This window comes from Balaenoptera acutorostrata, chromosome 14, assembly GCF_949987535.1.
Source record: "Balaenoptera acutorostrata chromosome 14, mBalAcu1.1, whole genome shotgun sequence".
NCBI lineage: Eukaryota > Metazoa > Chordata > Mammalia > Artiodactyla > Balaenopteridae > Balaenoptera > Balaenoptera acutorostrata.
In genome coordinates, this window is record NC_080077.1 from 91260261 (window position 1) to 91284234 (window position 23974).

The 23974-nt window shown below is 35.3% G+C and overlaps 1 protein-coding gene across 2 annotated transcripts in view; it reads left to right on the forward strand.

Moving 5' to 3' along the window:
• The window catches only part of EYS (eyes shut homolog), a 1775980-nt gene that overhangs the window by 508603 nt on the left and 1243403 nt on the right, over nucleotides 1-23974 (forward strand). For both annotated transcript variants that reach the window (XM_057527983.1, XM_057527984.1), the window contains exon 13: nucleotides 221-342. In XM_057527983.1, coding sequence (XP_057383966.1) covers nucleotides 221-342 — 122 coding nt within the window. The remainder of the gene's footprint in view (nucleotides 1-220; nucleotides 343-23974) is intronic.

Genomic DNA, 23974 nt, shown 5'->3' on the forward strand with positions numbered 1-23974 from the left:
ATAGCTCTGTATTGTGAGCTTGACACATAAATATTAATTTTTATTGAATTAGATACTAAAGAATACTGTTCACATAGTTTTTAAACTGCAGTAAAGTAATTTTTGACAAGTATTGACATTCTATAAAAATTGAAAAAATTCATAAATTGACAGAGAGATCAAAATAACGAAGAGTAATAAGAAGTGACCTAAAGTTTGTATAATTTTCATATTCCCTTAGAACTACCAGTGCGTGTGCCTTTCTGGTTGGGAAGGATATTTTTGTGAACAAGAATCCAATGACTGCAAAAAGAATCCCTGTAAGAACAATTCCACCTGTACTGACCTTGGCAATGGCTATCGGTGAGTAATATATTCATTGTTTCTTTACAAAATTACTTGGAATTCACGATGTCTTTGGGATATATCCAGACATTGTTTTCACTTTACATCAATTAATTAAAATAATGGTACTAAGATGAAGAGCCATTTCCTGAAAAGACAGTGTCACGTTCATTTAAAATTTGCAAATACCAAAGTGCAGATGTCCAGTCAAAAAAGGAAGAAACAAATTTTAACTTGGAAATACAATGTCCAGATGTGGCTCATGTTACGAATGCCTTTACTTCTTCAAAACACGCTTTTGCCATTTCAGCGTTGTTTCGGGTCATTCCATGCAAGATCAGTGCCACAATATGTGTCCTTAGTGGGTCTATTAAATTAAAATCAACTTATTTCCTATAAATTAATCATGAGTTTGGATTATTTTAGTCAAATTATTGGTAAATTTTACAACATTTACTATGCACACTTTCCATACTACAATTATATTATTAATTGATTTTTAGATGAAAAGTTTGAAGAAACTAAATAGAAATTCTGAGTAGCCACTGCTATTATTCCAAAACTTTGATAACCAAATATATAGTTGTAAATGGTTTTTAGCTTTTGACTTCTTTGGTGTGTGCACTAGGTCCCTTAAGTAGATGCAAAATCAGGCGTACTGTAACTAGAAAGCTTTTCTTATCACATAAGCAGAATAACTGAATACAAATATAGTTATATAATTATTTTTCCAGGGATAAATCAAAATGGTTTCAGGATGTCCTCTAAAATAACTCATAAACTGTCTTTTGTCTTGTGATTAAAATTGAGAATTCTGAATCATCTCAAGCACGTAAGATTTTTTACAAATGTTCTTCATGTTTAGTGACTGAAATGGGAAGAAAGACTTAGACTAGTCAACAGTAGGCACTTTATTTCATTATAAGGGAATTCTGAAATAGCTGACATTTCAATGGTCATAAGAAAAATAATGAATAACTTCTGTAATATAGGAAAACTCTCAATGACAATAGTTGACATTAGTTTAAAATATACAAAAAGAGTTATTTTTGTGATATTATCAATTATTAAAATTGACATATTATCACAAATTAATATTAACTGCCTATCCATCTATGCAGTGGGAGAAAGAATCAACTTTTGTTAGGCTATGGAAAAAAAAACTTTTCATAATTATCCATTTATTTTATTTTTCTTAAATATCTCTATTAATTATAACCTACAATATATAATATGAATTTTCCAGGATATTTTTCAGACTCTGAGATATCCTTTTAAACATCAACTCTCTCTTAAGTTCCTGAAGATAATTAGTTTATTCATTTGTGTATGTGTATATGACACGTAATTTTGGGATGGCTTAAGAAAGTGGTGTTTTGGCCTGCATGGGATATTGTCAGGAGGTGGGAAGCATTCTGTGATTGGGTTTATAATGAATCTCACGTAGAAGGATGGAAAACTAGACAGAGGGCGAAACCAACATGTTTACAGAGGCAGCGATCCTTCATAATAGCCATTTTAGGGGAAGGTTTGCCATTCTTGTGGTTTAGATAATGTTCATGTTTTTGTTTGTATTCAGATATGTGTGTGGGGTAGGCTTATTTTTGTTATGATTCATCAGGGTCACAGAGTAGCTTTGTCTCATTTTGATGTTCTTTGAAATTGTCTATTGAAATGTTCAACAGGAGAACAGCAACATGTGGCTGTTAACCTAGCTTCTAGTTCCTGGCCAGCTCCTGGGGATTCTGGATTTAGTTGCTGCTTTCTCTTTCCCGAAATATACTCTTATTGATATGTGGAGGGGGGGCTGGAAATATGTGTGTGTGCATGTGAAATATATCACTTATTTGTATAAAATATGTTATTCTCATAACGTCAATCAAACAGAATGAGAAGACACAAGTATTAATTTATTATCCAGCATGATAGTACTTTTATTTAGATTAAAACACTGTCATTTGATTAAGAGGCCTTAAATATCTAAAACAAAACAAGCAACAAAGTCTAGAAGGCTTAATTAAAATACACTTTATTTTAATATTCATGAGACATAATCAGTCTTTCTAGAAACTCTGACACCACTAGTTGTGAACTCTTAATGACTTAAATTTATAAACATGTCAGAAGAGTTTGCCTCTTAAATTAACACAAACACTCTTAGTCACTTTATCATGCTTCAGATTTTTCAAAGATTACTGATTGTATTTCCAAGATGTAGGGTTGCATTTTTTTCTTGGTATAAAAATAGAAATCCAGCTGAAGTAAGCTTTCTGACTGTGCTTCTCATTTGTGATCTTAAACATGAAAATGTATTAATACAAATGTTCATGTTATATTAACATTGGCTTTACTAGCTTGTAAGGGGAAGAAAACATTCAATAAATACACTATCAATGAGGTGACCATAATTAGTATATGTGTTATATATAAATATGATGACTCACTATTTAGGAATTACCAAGTTATCTTTTGTATAATTTATTGAGGTATGTAATTCACCCTTTTAATGTGTACAATTCAGGAGTTTTTAGTATATTCACAGAAAAGTAAAAGCATTACCACAATCTTATTTTAGAACATTTTCATCACCCCAAAAGAAAGCCATACCTATTAGCAGTCCCTCCTCATTTTCCCCCTCCCCTCTAGGCCCTGAAAATGACTAATCTGTTTTCTGTCTCTATGGATTTGCCTGTTCTGAACATTTCATACAAATGGAAAAATGCAGTATGTGGTCTTTTGTGACTGATTCATCACACGTAGCATAATGTTTTCAAGGTTTACATCACAGAACTTCTTTCCTTTTTGTAGTCAATAATATTACATCGTAAGGTTATAATACATTTGTTTATCTATTCTTCATTTGATAGACATTTAGGTTGTCTATTTCTTGACTAGTATGCCCAAGTATGTGTATGCACATATATTTCCAATTCTTTGAGTGTATAACTAGCATTAGAATTGTTGGATTATGTGATAACTTTATGTTCAACTTTTAGAGGAAAGTTCCAAACACTTGTCTAAGTTAATGCACTATTTTACAATCCCACCAGCAATGTGTGAGGGTGTCAATTTCTCCACATCCTTGTCAGTACTTGCTAATGTCTTTTAATGTCTGATTCTAGTCATTTGAATCTTCTCTATTTTTCTTCCGGTCAATCTAGTTCAATGTCTTTTGACAGAATAAACTTTGAATTTCATTGTTTTTATATATTTATTTTTATTCTCTATTTCATTAATCTCATCATTTCCTTCTTCTGGCTCTGGGTTTAGTTTTATTATTCCAGGTGGATGGTTTCAATATTGATTTAAAAATCTGTACTTTTTTTTTTTTTTAAATTTTATTTATTTATTTATTTATTTATTTATGGCTGTGCTGGGTCCTCGGTTCGTGCGAGGGCTTTCTCCAGTTGCGGCAAGTGGGGGCCACTCTTCATCGCGGTGCGGGGACCGCTCTTCATCGCGGTGCACGGGCCTTTCACTATCGCGGCCCCTCCCGTTGCGGGGCACAGGCTCCAGACGCGCAGGCTCAGCAGCTGTGGCTCACGGGCCCAGCCGCTCCGTGGCATGTGGGATCTTCCCAGACCAGGGCTCGAACCCGTGTCTCCTGCATTAGCAGGCAGATTCTCAACCACTGCGCCACCAGGGAAGCCAAAAAATCTGTACTTTTTAAACACCAGAATTTACAAATATAAATTTTGATCTAAGCACTGCTTTAGCTGCACCTTATATTTTTTGGTGTTTTGTGTGTTTATTTTTATTCATCTCAGAATATTTTCTAATTTCACATGTGATTTCTTCTTCAGCTCACTGGTTATTTAGGAGTTTGACATTTAATTTCCACATATTTGTGAATTCCTCAGATTTCCTTCTGATTTTAACTTCTACTTTTATTTATTTATGTATTTATTTATTTATTTTTAACATCTTTATTGGAGTAAAATTGCTTTACAATGGTGTGTTAGTTTCTGCTATATAAGAAAGGGAATCAGTTATACATATACATATGTTCCCATATCTATTCCCTCTTGCATCTCCCTCCCTCCCACCCTCCCTATCTCACCCCTCTAGGTGGTCAAAAAGCACAAAGCTGATCTTCCTGTGCTATGCGGTTGCTTCCCACTAGCTATCTATTTTACATTTGGTAGTGTATATATGTCCATGACACTCTCTCACTTTGTCAAATCTTACCCTTCCCCCTCCCCATATCCTCAAGTCCATTCTCTCGTAGGTCTGTGTCTTTATTCCCATCTTGCCACTAGGTTCTTAATGCCTTTTTTTTTTTTCCCTTAGATTTCGTATACATGTGTTAGCATACTGTATTTGTTTTTCTCTTTCTGACTTCACTCTGTATGGCAGACTCTAACTCCATCCACCTCACTACAAATAACTCCATTTCGTTTCTTTTCATGGCTGAGTAGTATTCCATTATATATATGTGCCACATCTTCTTTATCCATTCATCCAGTGATGGACATTTAGGTTGCATCCATGTCCGGGCCATTGTAAATAGAGCTGCAATGAATATTTTGGTACATAACTCTTTTTGAATTATGGTTTTCTCAGGGTATATGCCCAGTAGTGGGATTGCTGGGTCATATGGTAGTTCTATTTTTAGTTTTTTAAGGAACCTCCATACTGTTCTCCATAGTGGCTGTATCCATTTACATTCCCACCAACAGTGCAAGAGTGTTCCCTTTTCTCCACACCCTCTCCAGCATTTACTGTTTCTAGATTTTTTGATGATGGCCATTCTGAACAGTGTGAGATGATATCTCATTGTAGTTTTGATTTGCATTTCTCTAATGATTAATGATGTTGAGCATTCTTTCATGAGTTTGTTGGCAATCTGTATATCTTCTCTGGAGAAATGTCTATTTAGGTCTTCTGCCCATTTTTGGATTGGGTTGTTTGTTTTTTTGATATTGAGCTGAATAAGCTGCTTGTAAATCTTGGAGATTAATCCTCTGTCAGTTGCTTCATTAGCAAATATTTTCTCCCATTCTGATGGTTGTCTTTTGGTCTTGTTTATGGTTTTTTTTGCAGTGCAAAAGCTTTTAAGTTTCATTAGGTCCCATTTGATTATTTTTGTTTTTATTTCCATTCCTCTAGGAGCTGGGTGAAAAAGGATCTTGCTGTGATTTATGTCATACAGTGTTCTGCCTATGTTTTTCTATAAGAGTTTGATAGTGTCTGACCTTACATTTAGGGATTTAATCCATTTTGAGTTTATTTTTGTGTATGGTGTTAGGGAGTGTTCCACTTTCATACTTTTAAATGTACCTGTCCAGTTTTCCCAGCACCACTGATTGAAGAAGCTGTCTTTTCTCCACTGTATATGCTTGCCTCCTTTATCAAAGATAAGGTGACCATATGTGCATGGGTTTATCTCTGGGCTTTCTATCCTGTTCCATTGATCTATATTTGTGTTCTTGTGCCAGTACCATACTGTCTTGATTACTGTAGCTTTGTAGTATAGTCTGAAGTCCAGGAGCCTGATTCCTCCAGCTGCATTTTTCATTCTCAAGATTGCTTTGGCTATTCCGGGTCTTTTGGGTTTCCATACAAATAGTGAAAATTTTTGTTCTAGTTCTGTGAAAAATGTCAGTGGTAGTTTGATAAGGATTGCATTGAGTCTGTAGATTGCTTTGGGTAGTAGAGTCATTTTCACAATGTTGATTCTTCCAAACAAAGAACATGGTATATCTCTCCATCTCTTTGTATCATCTTTAATTTCTTTCATCAGTGTCTTATAATTTTCTTCATACAGTTCTTTTGTCTCCTTAGGTAGGTTTATTCCTAGATATTTTATTCTTTTTGTTGCAATGGTAAATGGGAGTGTTTCCCTAATTTCACTTTCAGATTTTTCATCATTAGTGTATAGGAATGCAAGAGATTTCTGTGCATTAATTTTGTATCCTGCTACTTTACCAAATTCATTGATTAGCTTTAGTAGTTTTCTGGTAGCATCTTTAGGATTCTCTATGTATAGTATCATGTCATCTGCAAACAGTGATAACTTTACTTCTTCTTTTCCAATTTGGATTCCTTTTAATTCTTTTTCTTCTCTGATTGCTGTGGCTAACACTTCTAAATCTAAGTTGAATAATAGTGGTGAGAGTGGGCAACCTTGTCTTGTTTCTGATCTTAGTGGAAATGGTTTCAGTTTTTCACCTTTGAGGATGATGTTGGCTGTAGGTTTGTCATATATGGCCTTTATTATGTTAAGGAAAGTTCCCTCTATGCCTACTTTCTGCAGGGCTTTTATCATAAATGGGTGTTGAATCTTGTCGAAAGCTTTCTCTGCATCTTTTGAGAAGATCATATGGTTTTTCTTCCATCAATTTGTTAATATGGTGTATCACGTTGATTGATTTGCATATACTGAAGAATCCTTGCATTCCTGGAATAAACCCCACTTGATCATGGTGTATGTTCCTTTTAATGTGCTCTTGGATTGTGTTTGCCAGTATTTTGTTGAGGATTTTTGCATTTATGTTCATCAGTGATATTGGCCTGTAGTTTTCTTTCTTTTTCACATGTTTGTCTGGTTTTGGTATCAGGGTGATGGTGGCCTTGTAGAATGAGTTGGGGAGTGTTCCTCCCTCTGCAATATTTTGGAAGAGTTTGAGAAGGATAGGTGTTAGCTCTTCTCTAAATGTTTGGTAGAATTCTCTTGTGAAGCCTTCTGGTCAAGGGCTTTTGTTTATTGGAAGATTTTTAATCACAGTTTCAATTTCAGTGCTTGTGATTGGTCTGTTCATATTTTTTTTTTCTTCCTGGTCCAGTGTCAGCAGGTTATGCATTTCTAAGAATTTGTCCATTTCTTCCAGGTTGTCCATTTTATTGGCATAGAGTTGCTTGTAGTAATCTCTCAGGATCGTTTGTATTTCTGCAGTGTCAGTGGTTACTTCTTCTTTTCATTTCTAAATCTATTGATTTGAGTCTCCTCCCTTTTTTTCGTGATGAGTCTGGCTAATGGTTTAACAATTTTGTTTATCTTCTCAAATAACCAGCTTTTAGTTTTGTTGGTCTTTGCTATTGGTTCCTTCATTTCTTTTTCATTTACTTCTGATCTGATCTTTATGATTTCTTTCCTACTGCTATATTGGGGTTTTTTTGTTCTTCTTTCTCTAATTGCTTTAGGTGCAAGGTTAGTTTGTTTATTCGAGATGTTTCCTGTTTCTTGATGTAGGCTTGTATTGCTATAAACTTCCCTCTTAAAACTGCTTTTGCTGCATCCCATAGGTTTTGGGTCGTTGTGTCTCCATTGTCATCTGTTTCTAGGTATTTTTTGATTTCCCCTTTGATTTCTTCAGTGATCACTTCGTTATTAAGTAGTGTATTGTGTAGCCTCCATGTTTTTGTATTTTTTAAAGATCTTTTCCTGTAATGGATATCTAGTCTCATTGCGTTGTGGTCGGAAAAGATAGTTGATACGACTTCAATTTTCTTAAATTTACCAAGGCTTGATTTGTGACCCAAGATATGATCTATCCTGGAGAATGTTTCATGAGCACTTGAGAATAATGTGTATTCTGTTGTTTTAGGCTGGAATGTCCTATAAATATCAATTAAGTCCATCTTGCTTAATGTATCATTTCAAGCTTTTGTTCCCTTATTTATTTTCATTTTGGATGATCTGTCCATTGTTGAATGTGGGGTGTTAAACTCCCCTGCTAGGATTGTGTTACTGTCGATTTCCTCTTTTATGGCTGTTAGTATTTGCCTTATGTATTGAGGTGCTCCTATGTTGGGTGCATACATATTTACAATTGTTATATCTTCTTCTTGAATCAATCCCTTGATCATTATATAGTGTCCTTCTTTGTCTCTTGTAATATTCTTTATTTTAAAGTCTATTTTGTCTGATATGAGAATTGCTACTCCAGCTTTCTTTTGATTTCCATTTACATGGAATATCTTTTTCCATCCCCTCCCTTTCAGTCTGTATGTGTCCCTAGGTCTGAAGTGCGTCTCTTGTAGACAACATATATACAGCTCTTGCTTTTGTATCCATTCAGCCAGTCTGTGTCTTTTGGTGGGAACATTTAATCCATTTACATTTAAGGTAATTATCGATATGTATGTTCCTGTTCCCTTTTTCTTAAATGTTTTGTGTTTGTTTTTGTAGGTGTTTTCCTTCTCTTGTGTTTCCTGCCTAGAGAAGTTCCTTTAGCATTTGTTGTAAAGCTGGTTTGGTCGTGCTGAACTCTTTCAGCTTTTGCTTGCCTGTAAAGGTTTTAATTTCTCCATCAAATCTGAATGAGATCCTTGCTGGGTAGAGTAATCTTGGTTGTAGGCTTTTCTCCTTCATCACTTTAAATATGTCCTGCCACTGCCTTCTGGCTTGCAGAGTTTCTGCTGAAAGATCTGCTGTTAACCTTATGGGGATTCTCTTGTGTGTTAGTTGTTGTTTTTCCCTTGCTGCTTTTAATATATTTTCTTTATATTTAATTTTTGATAGTTTGATTAATATGTGTCTTGGTGTGTTTCTCCTTGGATTTATCCTGTATGGGTCTCTCTGTGCTTTCAGGACTTGATTAACTATTTCCTTTCCCATATTAGGGAAGTTTTCAACTATAATCTCTTCAAATATTTTCTCAGTCCCTTTCTTTTTCTCTTCTTCTTCTGGGACCCCTATAATTCGAATGTTGGTGTGCTTAATGTTGTCCCAGAGGTCTCTGAGACTGTCCTCAGTTCTTTTCATTATTTTTTCTTTATTCTGCTCTGCAGTAGTTATTTCCACTATTTTATCTTCCAGGTCACTTATCCGTTCTTCTGCCTCAGTTATTCGGCTATTGATCCCTTCTAGAGTATTTTTAATTTCATTTATTGTGTTTTTCATCATTGCTTGGTTCCTCTTTAGTTCTTCTAGGTCCTTGTTAAATGTTTCTTGCATTTTGTCTATTCTATTTCCAAGATTTTGGATCATCTTTACTATCATTATTCTGAATTCTTTTTCAGGTAGACTGCCTATTTCCTCTTCATTTGTTAGGTCTGGTCTTTACCTTGCTCCTTCATCTGCTGTGTGTTTTTGTTTTTCTGTCTTCTCATTTTGCTTATCTTACTGTGTTTGTGTTCTCCTTTTTACAGGCTGCATATTCATAGTTCCTGCTGTTTTTGGTATCTGTCCCCAGTGGCAAAGGTTGGTTCAGTGCGTTGTGTAGGCTTCCTGATGGAGGGGACTAGTGCCTGTGTTCTTGTGGATGACACTGTATTTTGTCTTTCTGGTGGGCATGTCCACATCTGGTGGTGTGTTTTGGGGGTGTCTGTGGCCTTACTATGATTTTTAGGCAGCCTCTCTGCTAATGGATGGTGCTGTGCTCCTGTCTTGCTAGTTGTTTGGCATAGGGTGTCCAGCACTATAGCTTGCTGGTCGTTGAGTGAAGCTGGGTCTTGGTGTTAAGATGGAGATCTTGGGAGATTTTCATCATTTGGTATTACGTGGAGCTGGGAGGTCTCTTGTGGACCAGTGTCCTGAAGTTGGCTCTCCCACCTCAGAGGCACAGTCCTGATGCCTGACTGGAGCACCAAGAGACTTTCATCCACGCAGCTCAGAATAAAAGGGGGAAAAAATAGAAAGAAAAAAAAGAAAGAGGTTAAAATAAAAGAAAGTTAGTTAAAGTAAAATAAAGTTATTAAAATAAAAAATAAAAAATAATTCTTAAGGAAAAAAGAAAAACCAATTTTTTAAAGTAAAATAAAACAACAACAACAACAACAAAAAACAGACGGACAGAACCCTAGGACAAATAGTGGATGCAAAGCTATACAGACAAAATCTCACACAGAAGCATACACATATACATTCACAAAAAGAGGAAAAGGGGAAAAAATAATATATCCTGCTCTCAAAGTCCACCTCCTCAATTTGGGATGATTCATTGTCTATTCAGGTATTCTACAGATGCAGGTACATCTAGTTGTTTGTGGAGCTTTAATCCGCTGCTTCTGAGGCTGCTGGGAGAAATTTCCCTTTCTCTTCTTTGTTCATACATCTCCCGGGGTTCAGCTTTGGATTTGGACCCGCCTCTCCGTGTAGGTCACCTAAGGGCGTCTGTTCTTTGCTCACACAGGATGGGGTTAAAGGAGCAGCTGCTTCGGGGCCTCTGGCTCACTCAGGCAGGGGGGGAGGGAAGGGTACGGATGCGGGGCTAGCCTTGCGGCGACAGAGGCCAGTGTGATGTTGCAGCAGCCTGAGGCGCGCCATGTGTTCTCCCGGGGAAGTTGTCCCTGGATCACGGGAGCCTGGCCGTGGTGGGCTGCACAGGCTCCTGGGAGGGGCGGTGTGGAGAGTGACCTGTGCTCTCACACAGGCTTCTTGGTGGTTGCAGCAGCAGCCTTAGAGTCTCATGCCCATCTCTGGGGTCCACGCTGATAGCCGCGTGTCTCTGAAGCTTGTTTAGGCAGCGCTCTGTATCCCCTCTCCTCCCACACCAGGAAACAGGCAAGAAAAAGTCTCTTGTCTCTTCTGCAGCTCCAGACCTTTTCCCAGACTCCCTCCCAGCTAGCTGTGGCGCTCTAGCCCCCTTCAGGCCTTGTTCATGCCGCCAACCCCAGTCCTCTCCCTGGGATCCGACCGAAGCCAGAGCCTCAGCTCCCAGCCCCCGCCCGCCCCGGCGGGGGAGCAGACAAGCCTCTCCAGCTGGTGAGTGCTGGTTGGCACCGATCCTCTGTGCGGGAATCTCTCCACTTTGCCCTCCGCACCCCTGTGCCTGCGCTCTCCTCCATGGCTCTGAAGCTTCCCCCCTCTGCCACCCACAGTCTCCGCCCGTGAAGAGGTTTCCTAGTGTGTGGAAACCTTTCCTCCTTCACAGCTCCCTCCCACTGGTGCAGGTCCCGTCCCTATTCTTTTGTCTCTGTTTTTTCTTTTTTCATTTTCCCTACCCAGGTATGTGGCGAGTTTCTTGTCTTTTGGGAGGTCTGACGTCTTCTGCCAGTGTTCAGTGGGTGTTCTATAGGAGCAGTTCCACGTGTAGATGTATTTCTGATGTATCTGTGGGGAGGAAGGTGATCTCCACGTCTTACTCTTCTGCCATTCTTCTCCTGGTCTCTACTTTTATTTTATTGTGGTCAGAAAACATACTTTATCAGAGTTTTCCTGAAGCTTGTTTTATGACCTAACACATGGTCTATAATGGAGAATGTTCTATACCTACTTGTGAAGAACTTGTATTCTGCTGTGGTTCGGTAGATGTTACATAGTCTGTCTTTTAGTCCTAGTTGGTTTATAATGTTGATCAGGTCCTCTATATCCTTGTCGTCTCCTGCCAATTTGTTCTATTCATTATAGGAATAGGATATTGAAGTTTACAATTACTATTATTGAATTGTTTATTTACCCTTTCAATCTGTTACTTTTTGCTTCATTTAACTGGGACTCTGCTTTCAGGTGTGTACATGATAGTAATTGTTAGAGCTTACTGATAGATATAAATATTTTTAATTATAAAATGTTCTTGTCTCGAGTAACATGTTTTTGTCTTAAAGTCTATTTTGCCTGATATTATTATAGTTGACTCAGCTGTCTTTTGATTATAGATTGCATAGTGTGCATTTTCCTATCCTTAATCTATTTGTGACTTTGAATATAAAGCTTTTCTCTTGTAGTTAACATACAATTAGAATACTTTCTAAAATTCACTCTGCCAATCTCTACCTTTTAGTAGCATTATAAACTCAATTTTCATTTAATGTGACTACTGATAAAATAGGGTAAAAATATGCTATTTTCCTATTTTTTTATGTCTTTTTGTTCCTCTTCTTCTGAACCATTGCCTTCTTTTGTGTTAGATATTTTCTGGTGTTACACTTTAATTTCCTTTTTTACTTTTAGTATGTAGTTTTTACTTATTTTCTTAGTGGTTATCTTATCAATTACAGTTAGCTTCTTAACTTAAAACAGTCAACATAATATTGACACCAACTTAATCTCAATAGTATACAAAAACTTGGCTCCACTATTGCTCCATTTCCTCTCACCTACCTTAGGCTCTTATAAATTATAAACCCATCAATGCAATTTTGTAATTATTGCTTTATTCACTGTCTTTTAAATGAGATAGGAGAAGACAAGAGTAATAAGCAACAAATACATTTATGCTCTCTTTTATATTTACCTATATATTCACTATAACTGGTGCTTTTTGTGTGTGTGGATTCAAGTTACTGTTTAGTGTCTTTTCCTTTTAGCTTAAAGAACTCCCTTTACTATTTCATATAGGGCAGTATGTTAGTGATGAATTCTCTCAGTTTTGTTTTGTTTTTTTTAAATAGACTATGTAGTCCTGGAAAGAGCAGCAGTAGCCCATTGGATCCCTCCGATGCTGTGAGGGACTGGGACCCCAGTGGCTCCACAGGATGGCACAGCCTTTATTTTTATGTTTTTAATATTTATTTATTTATTATTTATTTATTTTGGCTGGTCCAGTTCTTAGTTGCAGCATGTGGGATCTTTAGTTTAGGTATGCAGACTTCTTAGTTGTGGCATGCATGCAGGATCTAGTTCCCTGACCAGGGATGGAATCCAGGCCCCCTGCATTCTGAGTGTGGAATCTTACTCACTGAGCCACGAGGGAAGTCCCTCTCTCAGTTATTTTTAAATCTGGGAATATCTTAATTTCTCTTTTAATTTAAAGGATAGTTTTCAGGGACATAGAATGCTTGGTTGACTGTTTTTTCTTTCAGCACTTGAAATATGCCTGACCTACATGGTTTTTGATAAATTGGTTGTTAATCTGACTGAGGAACCCCTGTACATGAGTCACTTTTATCTTGATGCTACCAGAATCCTCTCTTTGTCTTTTGACATGTTGACTATCATATGTTTAGACTTTTATCTCTTTAAGTCTATTCTGCTTGGAGATTGTTGAGTTTCACAGACATGCAGATTAATATTTTTCATCAAGTTTGGAAAGTTTGACATTTATTTCTTCAAATATTTTACCTTTTTCTGTCTTTTTTCTGATTCTGGAACTCTCACATGTGTATGTTAATGTACTTGATGATATCCTACAGGTATCTGACTATATTCATTTTTCTTTCTTTTTTTTCATATCTTCAGGATCAATAATGTTAATTTATTGATTTTCAAATTCACTGCTTCTTTCTTCTGCTACCTTAAATCTGATGTTATGCCTCTCTAGTGATTTTTTAATTTCGTGTTTTGTACTTTTCAATTCCAGAATTTCTATTCATTTCTTTTTTGTAATTCATATCTCTTCATTGGTATTCTCAATTTGGCAAGACATCAGTCTCATACTTTTAGTAATGGTTTAGATATGGTTTCTATTTTTCTTTGAACATATTTATTATAGCTGATTTAATATATTTGTCAAGTCCAATATCCAGGCTTCCTCCAGGATAATTTCTATTGATTGTTCTAATTCCTGTGTTTGGAACATACTTTTCTCTGTTTGTACAACTCATAATTTTTTTAAATGAACACTTAGCCTTTTAAATAATATAATGTGGCAAATCTGGAAATCAGATCCTGCTTCTTCCCAGTTGTTACTGATTTTCTGTTTCTTTTTTTTTTTTTTTTGGAGTTGTTTTTTGCTATTGTTTATTTAGTGATTTTCCTGGAATAGTTGTATAAATTATTTATTTTTTGTCATATGTAACTATTGAAATCTCTGCTCAGCTAGCCTAGTGGATAGCTAATGATTTAAAATATTTTAAAAATTTCCTTGAACTAGTAAATCCCCAGGCTTTACTGAGAGACTCTGTGTGTCTGGTGAGGCATGTGTTCAATGTTCAGGCAGACAGTTTACAGCTCTGTCATATTCCTCACTTCTTGCTTGCACTGAACCTCCAGGTTAGTCGGAGATAGGAGATTAAGGTCTTTTCATGTCTTTCTTAGGCAAGTGCACAAACTTTCATGTTGTATTGTGTTTTGTTTCCCAGGAATATATCTGGCCTTTCAAGGACCTCTATGAAATCTCATTACCCACTTTTACCTTTAAGTATATTGGTCAGCCTCTCGTTAGCCTCAACTGGAATCATCACCTCTAGCAGCTGCAATGTTAATCAATCACCACTGATTGTTTTTTAAAAATGCCCATTATGTAGGAATTTTTTAAACAGAATGAGCTTTGATTCAGGTCAAATAAAGTCTATTCCTGAGAATGACACATTCAGAGAGTTGTCAGATCAATGAAATGGTGACATAACCTAGGGAGAACCTTTTAAGTGAGCTTCAAAACTCCACTACCCCTGCCCCCCTAATGGCTGTTAGGTAGCTCGTTTCACAGATACCATAACTGCAATGCTGTTGGTTTTTGTATACTTTGCAGAGCTGGGAGAAAGAGATGGGAATAGTGCGAGTTAAACCACCACAAAGCTGACTGTGCCTCTGAGATTTAGCCATTTTTCTTCAGTAAATACTCTTCAGATTGTTGCAAGCCTTCAGTTTATTTCCAGAATTCTGAAAAAGTTGAACTCAACTATGTTTTTCCAGGGTTCTTTTTCCTTTTGTGTAAGATTAGATTTTCAGAAGTCCTTCTCCACCATTACTGAACTGATTCTACCAAATTATATTTTATATTACAGAGAGAATGAGAGACAGACAGAGACAGAGAGAGAGGGAGAGAGAGAGAAAGTTCTAGAGTCAGAGTGTCTGGATATAGGATACAAAGTTTGGTTCTATTGCTAACGATGAGTATGAATTGGGTTAAGGAAGTTTACTAAGCTTCCAATTTCCTTATCCAGAAAGTGGAAATAATAATAGTTGTGTCACATAGGCTTATGATGATAATTAAATAAAATCTGTACACGAAGTATTTAGTTCATTTCTTGATATATAGGAAACTCTGAATCACACTTTCTTATTATTGCCAACATTTGTCTTGATTTCAAAATATATGTATGAATAAGAATAGAGTAGCATCTTATAAATGATGAATACTTAGAATCATATAGATATCAACTCATCCATATATATATATATATATATATATATATACACACACACACACACACATATATGTATACAGCAAATAAAGAACACTTAAAAAGAGATTACTTTATTATTTTGTAATTAAGGAAGAGTTTATTAGCTAAGTTTAGGGTCCTCTGAAGCTTTCCTACAAATTTCCACTGAGCAAAAATTTCAGGAGTCTCAGTAAAGTATACAATGACTATCTTATTATATTTAGTGAAGAGTCAGTCTAAAAAACATCAAAAATTGCAAAGATTCTTAACTTTCACACTATTTGAAGGAATTCATATTATACATCATGATAAATGTTTAAAATAGCATATATTTTAATAGATCAAAAAGAATTGCATTTCCTTGACTATATACTTATATTCCTTGAGAAGAAAATATTAAGAAATAAAAATTTGCTGGAATATCAAATCTCTTAAGTAATCTGTGTGTCCTAAGTTACTGAACTACCTATATATGCTCATCTCTAAACAACTGGAGTTAACATAGTTTAGTGTTTACATAGTTTCAAGATATTAAAAAGCAAATTGGGCTAAAGATGTAATTTGAATGCTGATTGCAACATGCCTTCTGCTATTCCTGGCATGGTTTAGAATTTAACTACCTTCTTTATTTCTGATTTTTCTTCCCCCCAAACCGTCAACAGCTTTAGCTACAGATGGGGCTCAGTATGGCAGTTATTGGACCCAGATGCCACAGTCTGGAGCACGTTTTGCCAACAGCATCTGGCTCCTTTGCTGCCTATGTAATTGGCATTTGTGTTGATTTCTTGGCCTGCTTTTCTTATGGACACTACAGTGTGGGCTTGCAGAAAACACGAAGGTTTGCCCCCAGTTGACCATAAGAATTTTTTCTCAGCTTATAATTTATGCAAATTTGTCCTAGATGTCTTAAATTTTGAAGTGCTATGCATTGGGACATTTTGTGTTTCTTTAAGGACATGTTTTAAAATTTTTTATGGAAGTAACTGAAAAAAAGTTTGAAACTTAATGAGTATAATTTTTAAAAATCTATGTGATCTACATGTATTTAACATATTGAATGAAAACTACAAAATTATGGTGTATTACTAGAGAGTTTTGCAGTTTTTTTCTTTGCTTAGCTTATGCATAGGAGCACAAAATGTTAAAATATAAGTAAAATAAGTGCCAATATAAATATAAAACAATAACAGTATTTTATTGCAAGCAACAGCAATCTATGGTATTCACCATTAGGAGATGAAAGATTTTTCCTTTACAAAACCCAGAATTTTGAAAAATATATATGTTGGTATGTGAATCCTTCACCTCCTTTTTGGATAGCTACACCATATTTTATTTTATGGATATAACGTAATGACCACTTAGAGAATGTAAATGTTTTGCAGTTATAAACTATTATTTGGAGAAATCATTTATATGTGCCTTGTTACAATCATGTATCTGTAGATTTGTACAATAAATTATTAGAAGTGAAATTGAGGAATCAAAGTGTTTCAACATTCAAGATTTGGACAGATTTTATCAAATTATCTTTTGGACAGATTTAATATTACATTCACACAAGCAATTAATGAGACTATCTGTATCAGGTACTTCTAGTTTATATTATTTTGTGCTAGAAAAATATCTTTTAATGAGGCTTAGATATGCCCATTTTATATATGAGAGAAATAAGACTTAGAAATTTTCAGTAATTTAAGCAAAATCACAGTGTTAGAAAGTAGTGAATCTAAATATCGGAGCAAGATCTGTGTGACTCCAAATTCATGGCTTTAGATGACTGTCAACTAGTCTTGCTTTGAATATAAAATACTACATATATTGCCACTGCCTATCCCACAGCTACCAATGAGGACAGCCACCACTGTAGTTCTAACAAATTTGTGCAAGATTAAATAGTTATTTCTCTCAGTGGAAGAGTTGGAACCTCACATAATTCCAATTTCATCAAAAAAGAATAACTCAAGGAATAAGCATACTGTCTTGGACAGATGAATACATCCTATGACCAATTAAAACATTATACATAGGTTTTAGAATTTACTAAGTAAAATTACTTTTTGGCAACAATAGCACAAAGGAAGGGAAGGAAAAAATCACTGTTTCTTGTTGTAAGGCTGTTACATTTTATGTTACATCGTATTTGAAGATACTGATAAACTAATAAGATATTCAAGAACCACTATTGAATGAACAAATTAACTCTTTTACATCACTGAAGCTGGGTTGAAAGGAGGGAGGAAAGAGAGTTTTATCTGGCTCCATGATATTTTCTTCAGAATGAATCAAGTTCCTGTTTTTTCCCACCCGAGAAACACCCCGTGTACCCTCTGTATTAGTTTCCTAGGGCGATGATTTGTGTTCCTTAGCTTCTGCTGTACCACCACAGTCTCTGGCTTCATCTCCTCCTGGCACTCTTCCTGTGTACTTGTCCAGCTCTCTCTCCAAAGTCCCCCTTCTTATAAGGACATCAGTGACATTGGATTAAGGCTAATCCACTAATTAGCTCACGTTAACTTGACTTCTGTAGAGACCCCAGTTACAAAGGAGGCCACATTTTGAGGTTCTGAGGGTTAGGACTTCAAGGTCTTTTAGGGGGATGTAATTCAAATTAATAACACCTTCAGTGTATAGTTATTAAAACATTTCTCATAACCATAGCAGCCCAGAATTTTATAATTTAACATAGCCATACATACAATCTCTTGAATTTTATTACAGAGTTGTGTCAGAATATATTTAAATATTATTTCTATTATTTAAAAAAGTAGGAAAACTCTGAGTGTTAGATCATCTCATTTCATATGGAACTCTAGTAAAAGTCTAGATTAAAAGTGTTATTGTCTTAGAATGGGTTTTATTTGTTTGCTTGTCCTTTAAAATTTGTTTTTGAAATGGTGACTTGTTTCATACAAAGCCCTGGAAATTTGAGAAAAATGCAAAATAAAAACAAAACAATCTAGATACATTCAGCAATCGCTCATTAGAAAACCTTCAGCCATCTCTTGCCTCATATTTGATGGTGCATGTGAGGGCAAACACCCAATGAAGCCCAATGAATAAATAAAATAGTGACTTTATTATTCGATTACTTGTTATAATGAAGAAATGTGCATATACCTAGCCGTTAAAAGAAATTCAGGTTTGAAATGTGGTATATTTTGGATAACTACTAAATATTGTTGTCCTGATTGCTACACACTTGCTTATATTTGAGAACTCTATTGGACATTTGGTTTATGGTTTTCAATAAGTGGATCCTCTAGCACCAACTTTTAGTCACAGACACATTGTTATTCATTTCATTTAAAGTATGGGCTTGTTCCCAGTTATTTTCTTTTAGAGAAACAACTCTTTTGAAAAAGAGAATTTTTTCCTTGTCAAGCCCTTCTTAACTTAATGAAGTTGAAATTGCTTTCCTCAGTATTTATATTTCTGCTCACTTGTTCTGAGAATCCCACATTCTTTCTATTAATTTTCATCTATCTCTACTCGGCTTCACTCTTTCTTGTTTTAATGTATCCTTACTGGATTGATTGTTTCTTCTCTAACATACAGTTTGGGCTTTTGTATTCTCAATGAACATGTATTGATCTGGGTTCAATTCTAGCCCTGACGTATTTTTCTGAATACATTTTAATATAGACTTTATATAAAAAGCAGTTGTAGGATTACAGAAAAAAATTTTGTAAAAAATAGAGTTCTCATATAAGCCCTAAAAAATGCTCTATACTCCACCTATTCATCCTCTCCTCCCTTACACCCCTGGCAAAACTGACCTTGTTACTGTTTTTATAGTTTTGCCTTTTCCAGAATATCATAAAAATGGAATCATATATTATGTATTATTTTTCAGACTGGCTTCTTTCACTTAGTAATAGGCATTTAAGTTTCCTCTATGTCTTTATAGCTTGATAGCTCATTTATTTTTATTGCTGAATAACACTTTTTTTTCAACCATCAACTTATTGATGGACAATTTAGTTGATTCCAAATTTTGACAATTATGAATATACTAGTGTAAAGATCTATGTGCAGGTTTGTGTGTGTGTGTGTGTACATAGATTTTCAACTTATTTGAATAAATACCTAGGAATGAGATTGCTGGATCTTGTGATAAGCTTATGTATGTTTAGCTTTGTAAAACCTACCAGATTGTATATCAAAGCAAGTGTAAGATTTTGCATTCCCAACAGCAATGAATGAGTGTTCCTATTGCTTCCAGACCCTGTCAGCATTAGGTGTTATCAATGTCTTTAATTTGTCATTCTTGTAAGTGTGTAAGGATATTTCATTGTCGTTTTATTTGGAATTCCAATGACACAGGGTGCTGAGCATCTTTTTGTATGTGTATCTGTCATTTGTATATCTTCTTTGATTAATTATCTGCTCAATATTTTGATGAAGTATCAAAAAGCCCATTTTTAAATTGAGTTGTTCATTGAGTTTTAAGAGTTCTTTGTTTATTTTGGAAACAAGTCCTTTATCAGATATATATTTTACAATGTCTCTCAATCAGTGCTTTGTCTTTTCGTACTCCTGATGGATTCTTTGGCAGAGCAGAAGTTTTTAGTTTTAATGAAGTCCAACTTTATTTATTTTTTTTATTTTTTATAAATCATGCTTGTGGTATTGTATCTAAAAAGTCATCACCAAACCCAAGATTGCCTTGGTTTTTTCCTGTGTTATCTCCTAGATGCTGTATAGTTTTGCATTTTACATGTAAGTTTGTGTTCCATTTTGGAGCCTGTCTTTTTTTAGCCATGTGTTCTTGAGCAACTTGGGGTCATCATTGATGATCAGTTTCATCATCCTTAAGCTAAGAAGAGTGGTGCTTATTTTTCAGCCTTGTTGCAATAATGTGCATATGGTCCTAAATATAGTGTTTAGCACATGGGAAAATTCACAAATTTTAATTTTCTCTACTCCACATTTCTAACCCTAATTTTATTACCCAGCATGGTCAAAAGCCCTTCTTTTCCTTTAGAACTTTTCATCCAACTTTAGGGAGATATAATAATGGAATTTATACTATCCTTTGTCAGCAGACCATAGTTTAACTTTAGACATTCTTTCGCTAGATTTTTGTCACATGCTGGAATCAGAGTTCTGTCTCACTTGCTGATGCTAGTATATTAACACATCATAATGTCAAAATTTATCAAGATTCATTGTGGCAGACATTGTAAAACAGTAGTTTTTTTTTTTTTTAAGATACAAAATGTCAATGGTTTTATGTATCTTGAGACATTTATCAAAAAGAAAATGCAAAAGAATGCAAGGAAATATGAACAAAAATTTAAGTTAATAAAGAACACATCTGTTTGGTTTCATGCTTTTTTTTCTTAATAAAATTAAAAAAAAAAAAAGACACCAAACAATACCATTTATTATTTAAACATACATACATAGATTTATTGTGAAGAAATATTTGGGAATGATAAACCAAATTTCAAGACAATGATTCTGTCTGAAAAAAAAATGGAAAAATATGATTGGGCAGGGATTCATAAAGATCTTCAAATAACTTGGGAATATCCTCTTTCTTAATAATTGTGGGATATAAGTGGGTAATAAAATAATTAATAGTCAAAAGACAGATTTATTTAATCAATATTTTACTTTGTAGCATCTGAAATAAAGGACAGAAAACTAAATAAAATTTAGAATTGTAGACTTGTGCCCGTATTTCAGACATTGCAATGTCAATAGAAGGGACCAGATGTAAATACTCAATTGTGGATCTATGGATTTTTTTTATGTCTACAGATTGTGTTGACTTAAGTCCTAAAGCCCTACCTTCATTCCCTCAGGCAAAACAACCCCTTCTCATATTTTAATCAGTGACCTTTAAAGAACTGAAGAATTTGAACCAGTTGCTGAAAATGTTTACTATATTCATTGAACTATTAAAATAGTTTTAATGAGTCTTCTTCGATCTAGTGATCAAACACACACACACACACAAATGAAACATGTTACTATGAATTAAAATTTCACAATAAAAATTCAAGGTGTTTTTAAAAATTATTTTTATTTTCCAGAATTATATAATTTTATAGATACAAATAGAGATATAGATAGATAGAGCCGTAGATTCAACTGTAAGTATATGAAAGTATGGTTCAAACTGGTTTAACTGATAACCAAATCACCAGCTCATTTAAGTAGAAGTCCAGAGATAAGAAGAGCCATGTCTGTAGGAAATGACCTCATTTCTCTGAGATCCGCTTGGCTCCACCATGGTCTGGGTACATGGTGGAAAAGTGAGGTTAAACATCCTGGCTCCATATGTGTATCCCAGGGCATCATTGAAAGAGAGACAGCATCATTTCTGGTTGCTTTATTAGAGTGAGAAAGCATATTTCTTACAAGACCTCAGCAAATGTCACAACTCATTGACTTGCATTGTGTCAAAGGTCCATGCCAGATGTCAATGCTAATTAGTTTAGTCCTGGGTTCCTAAACAAGATACTTTAGGAGGTGAGTAAGCAAGCTGTACTCTGGAACTAAAACCTGCATCTCAAGCTGAGAGATTCAGATTTAATAGGCCTGGGGTGCAGTCTGGGCTTCAGAATTTTCAGAAGTTAGTGGGTGATTCTAAAGTGTAGCCAAAGTTGAAATTCACTGTCTTGGAGCAATCAGACTCACCCTTGGCATGGGGAACAGCACAGCATCAATTTCCCATTTAGCACATGAAATACAGAAGAGGGGGTAGATTCCTGAATAAAGTCAGTTATATAAAGAAATAGGCAAGGGAGAATGGGTGCTATGTGGTTAACTGATGACATCTCCAGGTTTTCCCAGTTCTAGATTGCAGTATCTACAATCCGAAATAAAAAATAAAAACACTTTGGGACTTCCCTGGTGGCACAATGGTTAAGAAGACACCTGCCAACGCAGGGGACATGGGTCAGAACCGTGGTCTGGGAAGATCCCACATGCTGAGGAGCAACTAAGCCCATGCACCACAACTACTGAGCCCTCCTGCCACAACTACTGGGCCCTCCTACCACAACTACTGAAGCCCACTTGCCTAAAGCCTGTGCTCCACAACCAGAGAAGCCACTGCAATGAGGAGCCCAAGCACCACAATGAAGAGTAGCCCCTGCTCACCACAACTAGAGAAAGCCTGCACGCAGCAATGGTGACCCAATGCAGCCAAAAACAAACAAACAAACAAATAAATAAATAAATAAAAAGACTGGCATAGGCAAATCAGGTTGTATATTTAAAGTTTAGGAGAATACAGATGAATATAATGAAAGACATTAAATTAGACTCAAAATGTTGTATAGATTTATGTATAAAAAAAGAAAAAGCAAGCAAGCATTAAAAAATTCCAATAAATTTGTGTTCTCTAGCAATAACAACTTTATAGATATAAAGAAAATGAAAAAACAGTAAACTGAGATTGTCATAAATATTAGAGGATCTGTTTATTTCAATTAAAATGGACATAATACTTGGTATAGAGACAGCCATTATCCTTAAAAACATTAACATATTGACTGGTTTTAATGCAAATGTGGCAACCACATTTCAATGGAGACATTGGAGGATTTTATTAAAGTGAAAATGTGTCGGAAAGGATAAATATTTTATTTTAGTCATGTTTAAGAATACCACATTAATTAGTCAGGCACTGAATAAATTACTAGGGAAATGGAATAGATACATGAGATCTGAGGGGAGAGAACAACAAGAAAGCTCCAAAGGACGAGACGAGACCTTAACCAGGGTGAAGAGTTGGACAACAGAATAAACACCTGCAATGACTGAAGAATGGGTTCCAGAGAGAGTCAGCTGGTGGGGCTCCTACCACACAATTTCACTAACCTCACAATTTCACCTTCTAGTCGTACTGGGATTGATAAATTACTAGGTATTCTGAAGTTTAACCCTTGATATGACATAGACATAAATAGTGTTTATACAGTCAGCATTATTAAATTTTAAACATTTCCTTTAGAAAATCTGGAAGAAAGAAATTAAACCCAACAATATACTACTCAAAATTAGAGTATTCTTTTATATTTGTAGCGAAATGAATGAGTAAATATTGATTGATATTTTATGCATGTCTGGCATTCAAAACAAAACACACACATTATTATTTACTCACAAGCAAGTTCTGAAAGGCAAAGTGCTCTCCCAGCAGAGTGATATGGTCAGTTTTTCAGGCTTCAATACCACATTTGTCAAAATTTGCTCTATTGCATCTACTGTACAACTATTCTCCTGTGATTAGTCAGATTGACTTGACTTTTACTCACTGGTGAAGGCATCCCCAAAGGAAATCATATCATTGGTGCCATTCTACAAAATCTTTACAGAAGAGAACCTGTGAGCCACTTTATAGGAAGTCAAATACCTTACTGTTAAGCGTATGTGAAGAAATAATAAACTTTCCTTTAATAAATACCTGAAATTTTTCATAACTAAAACCAAACATCTCTATGAAATCACTAATGACATAGTAGACTGAAAATTCTGACTAAGATGACAAATTCATCATGATTATCTAAATCACTCTTCCTATGTCCTTTTTATGTGAACAACAAACTAAAAGAGAAAAGGAAGACTGCATCAGTCCTGGCAACAGGGAGTAACATCATCTTCCTGCCTGAAATATTGGGAACATAAGCAAGAGATAGTGTGAAAGGATCAGGCTGAAAAACAAACAGCAAACAAAACTACAGGACTGCCGTCTAAAAAT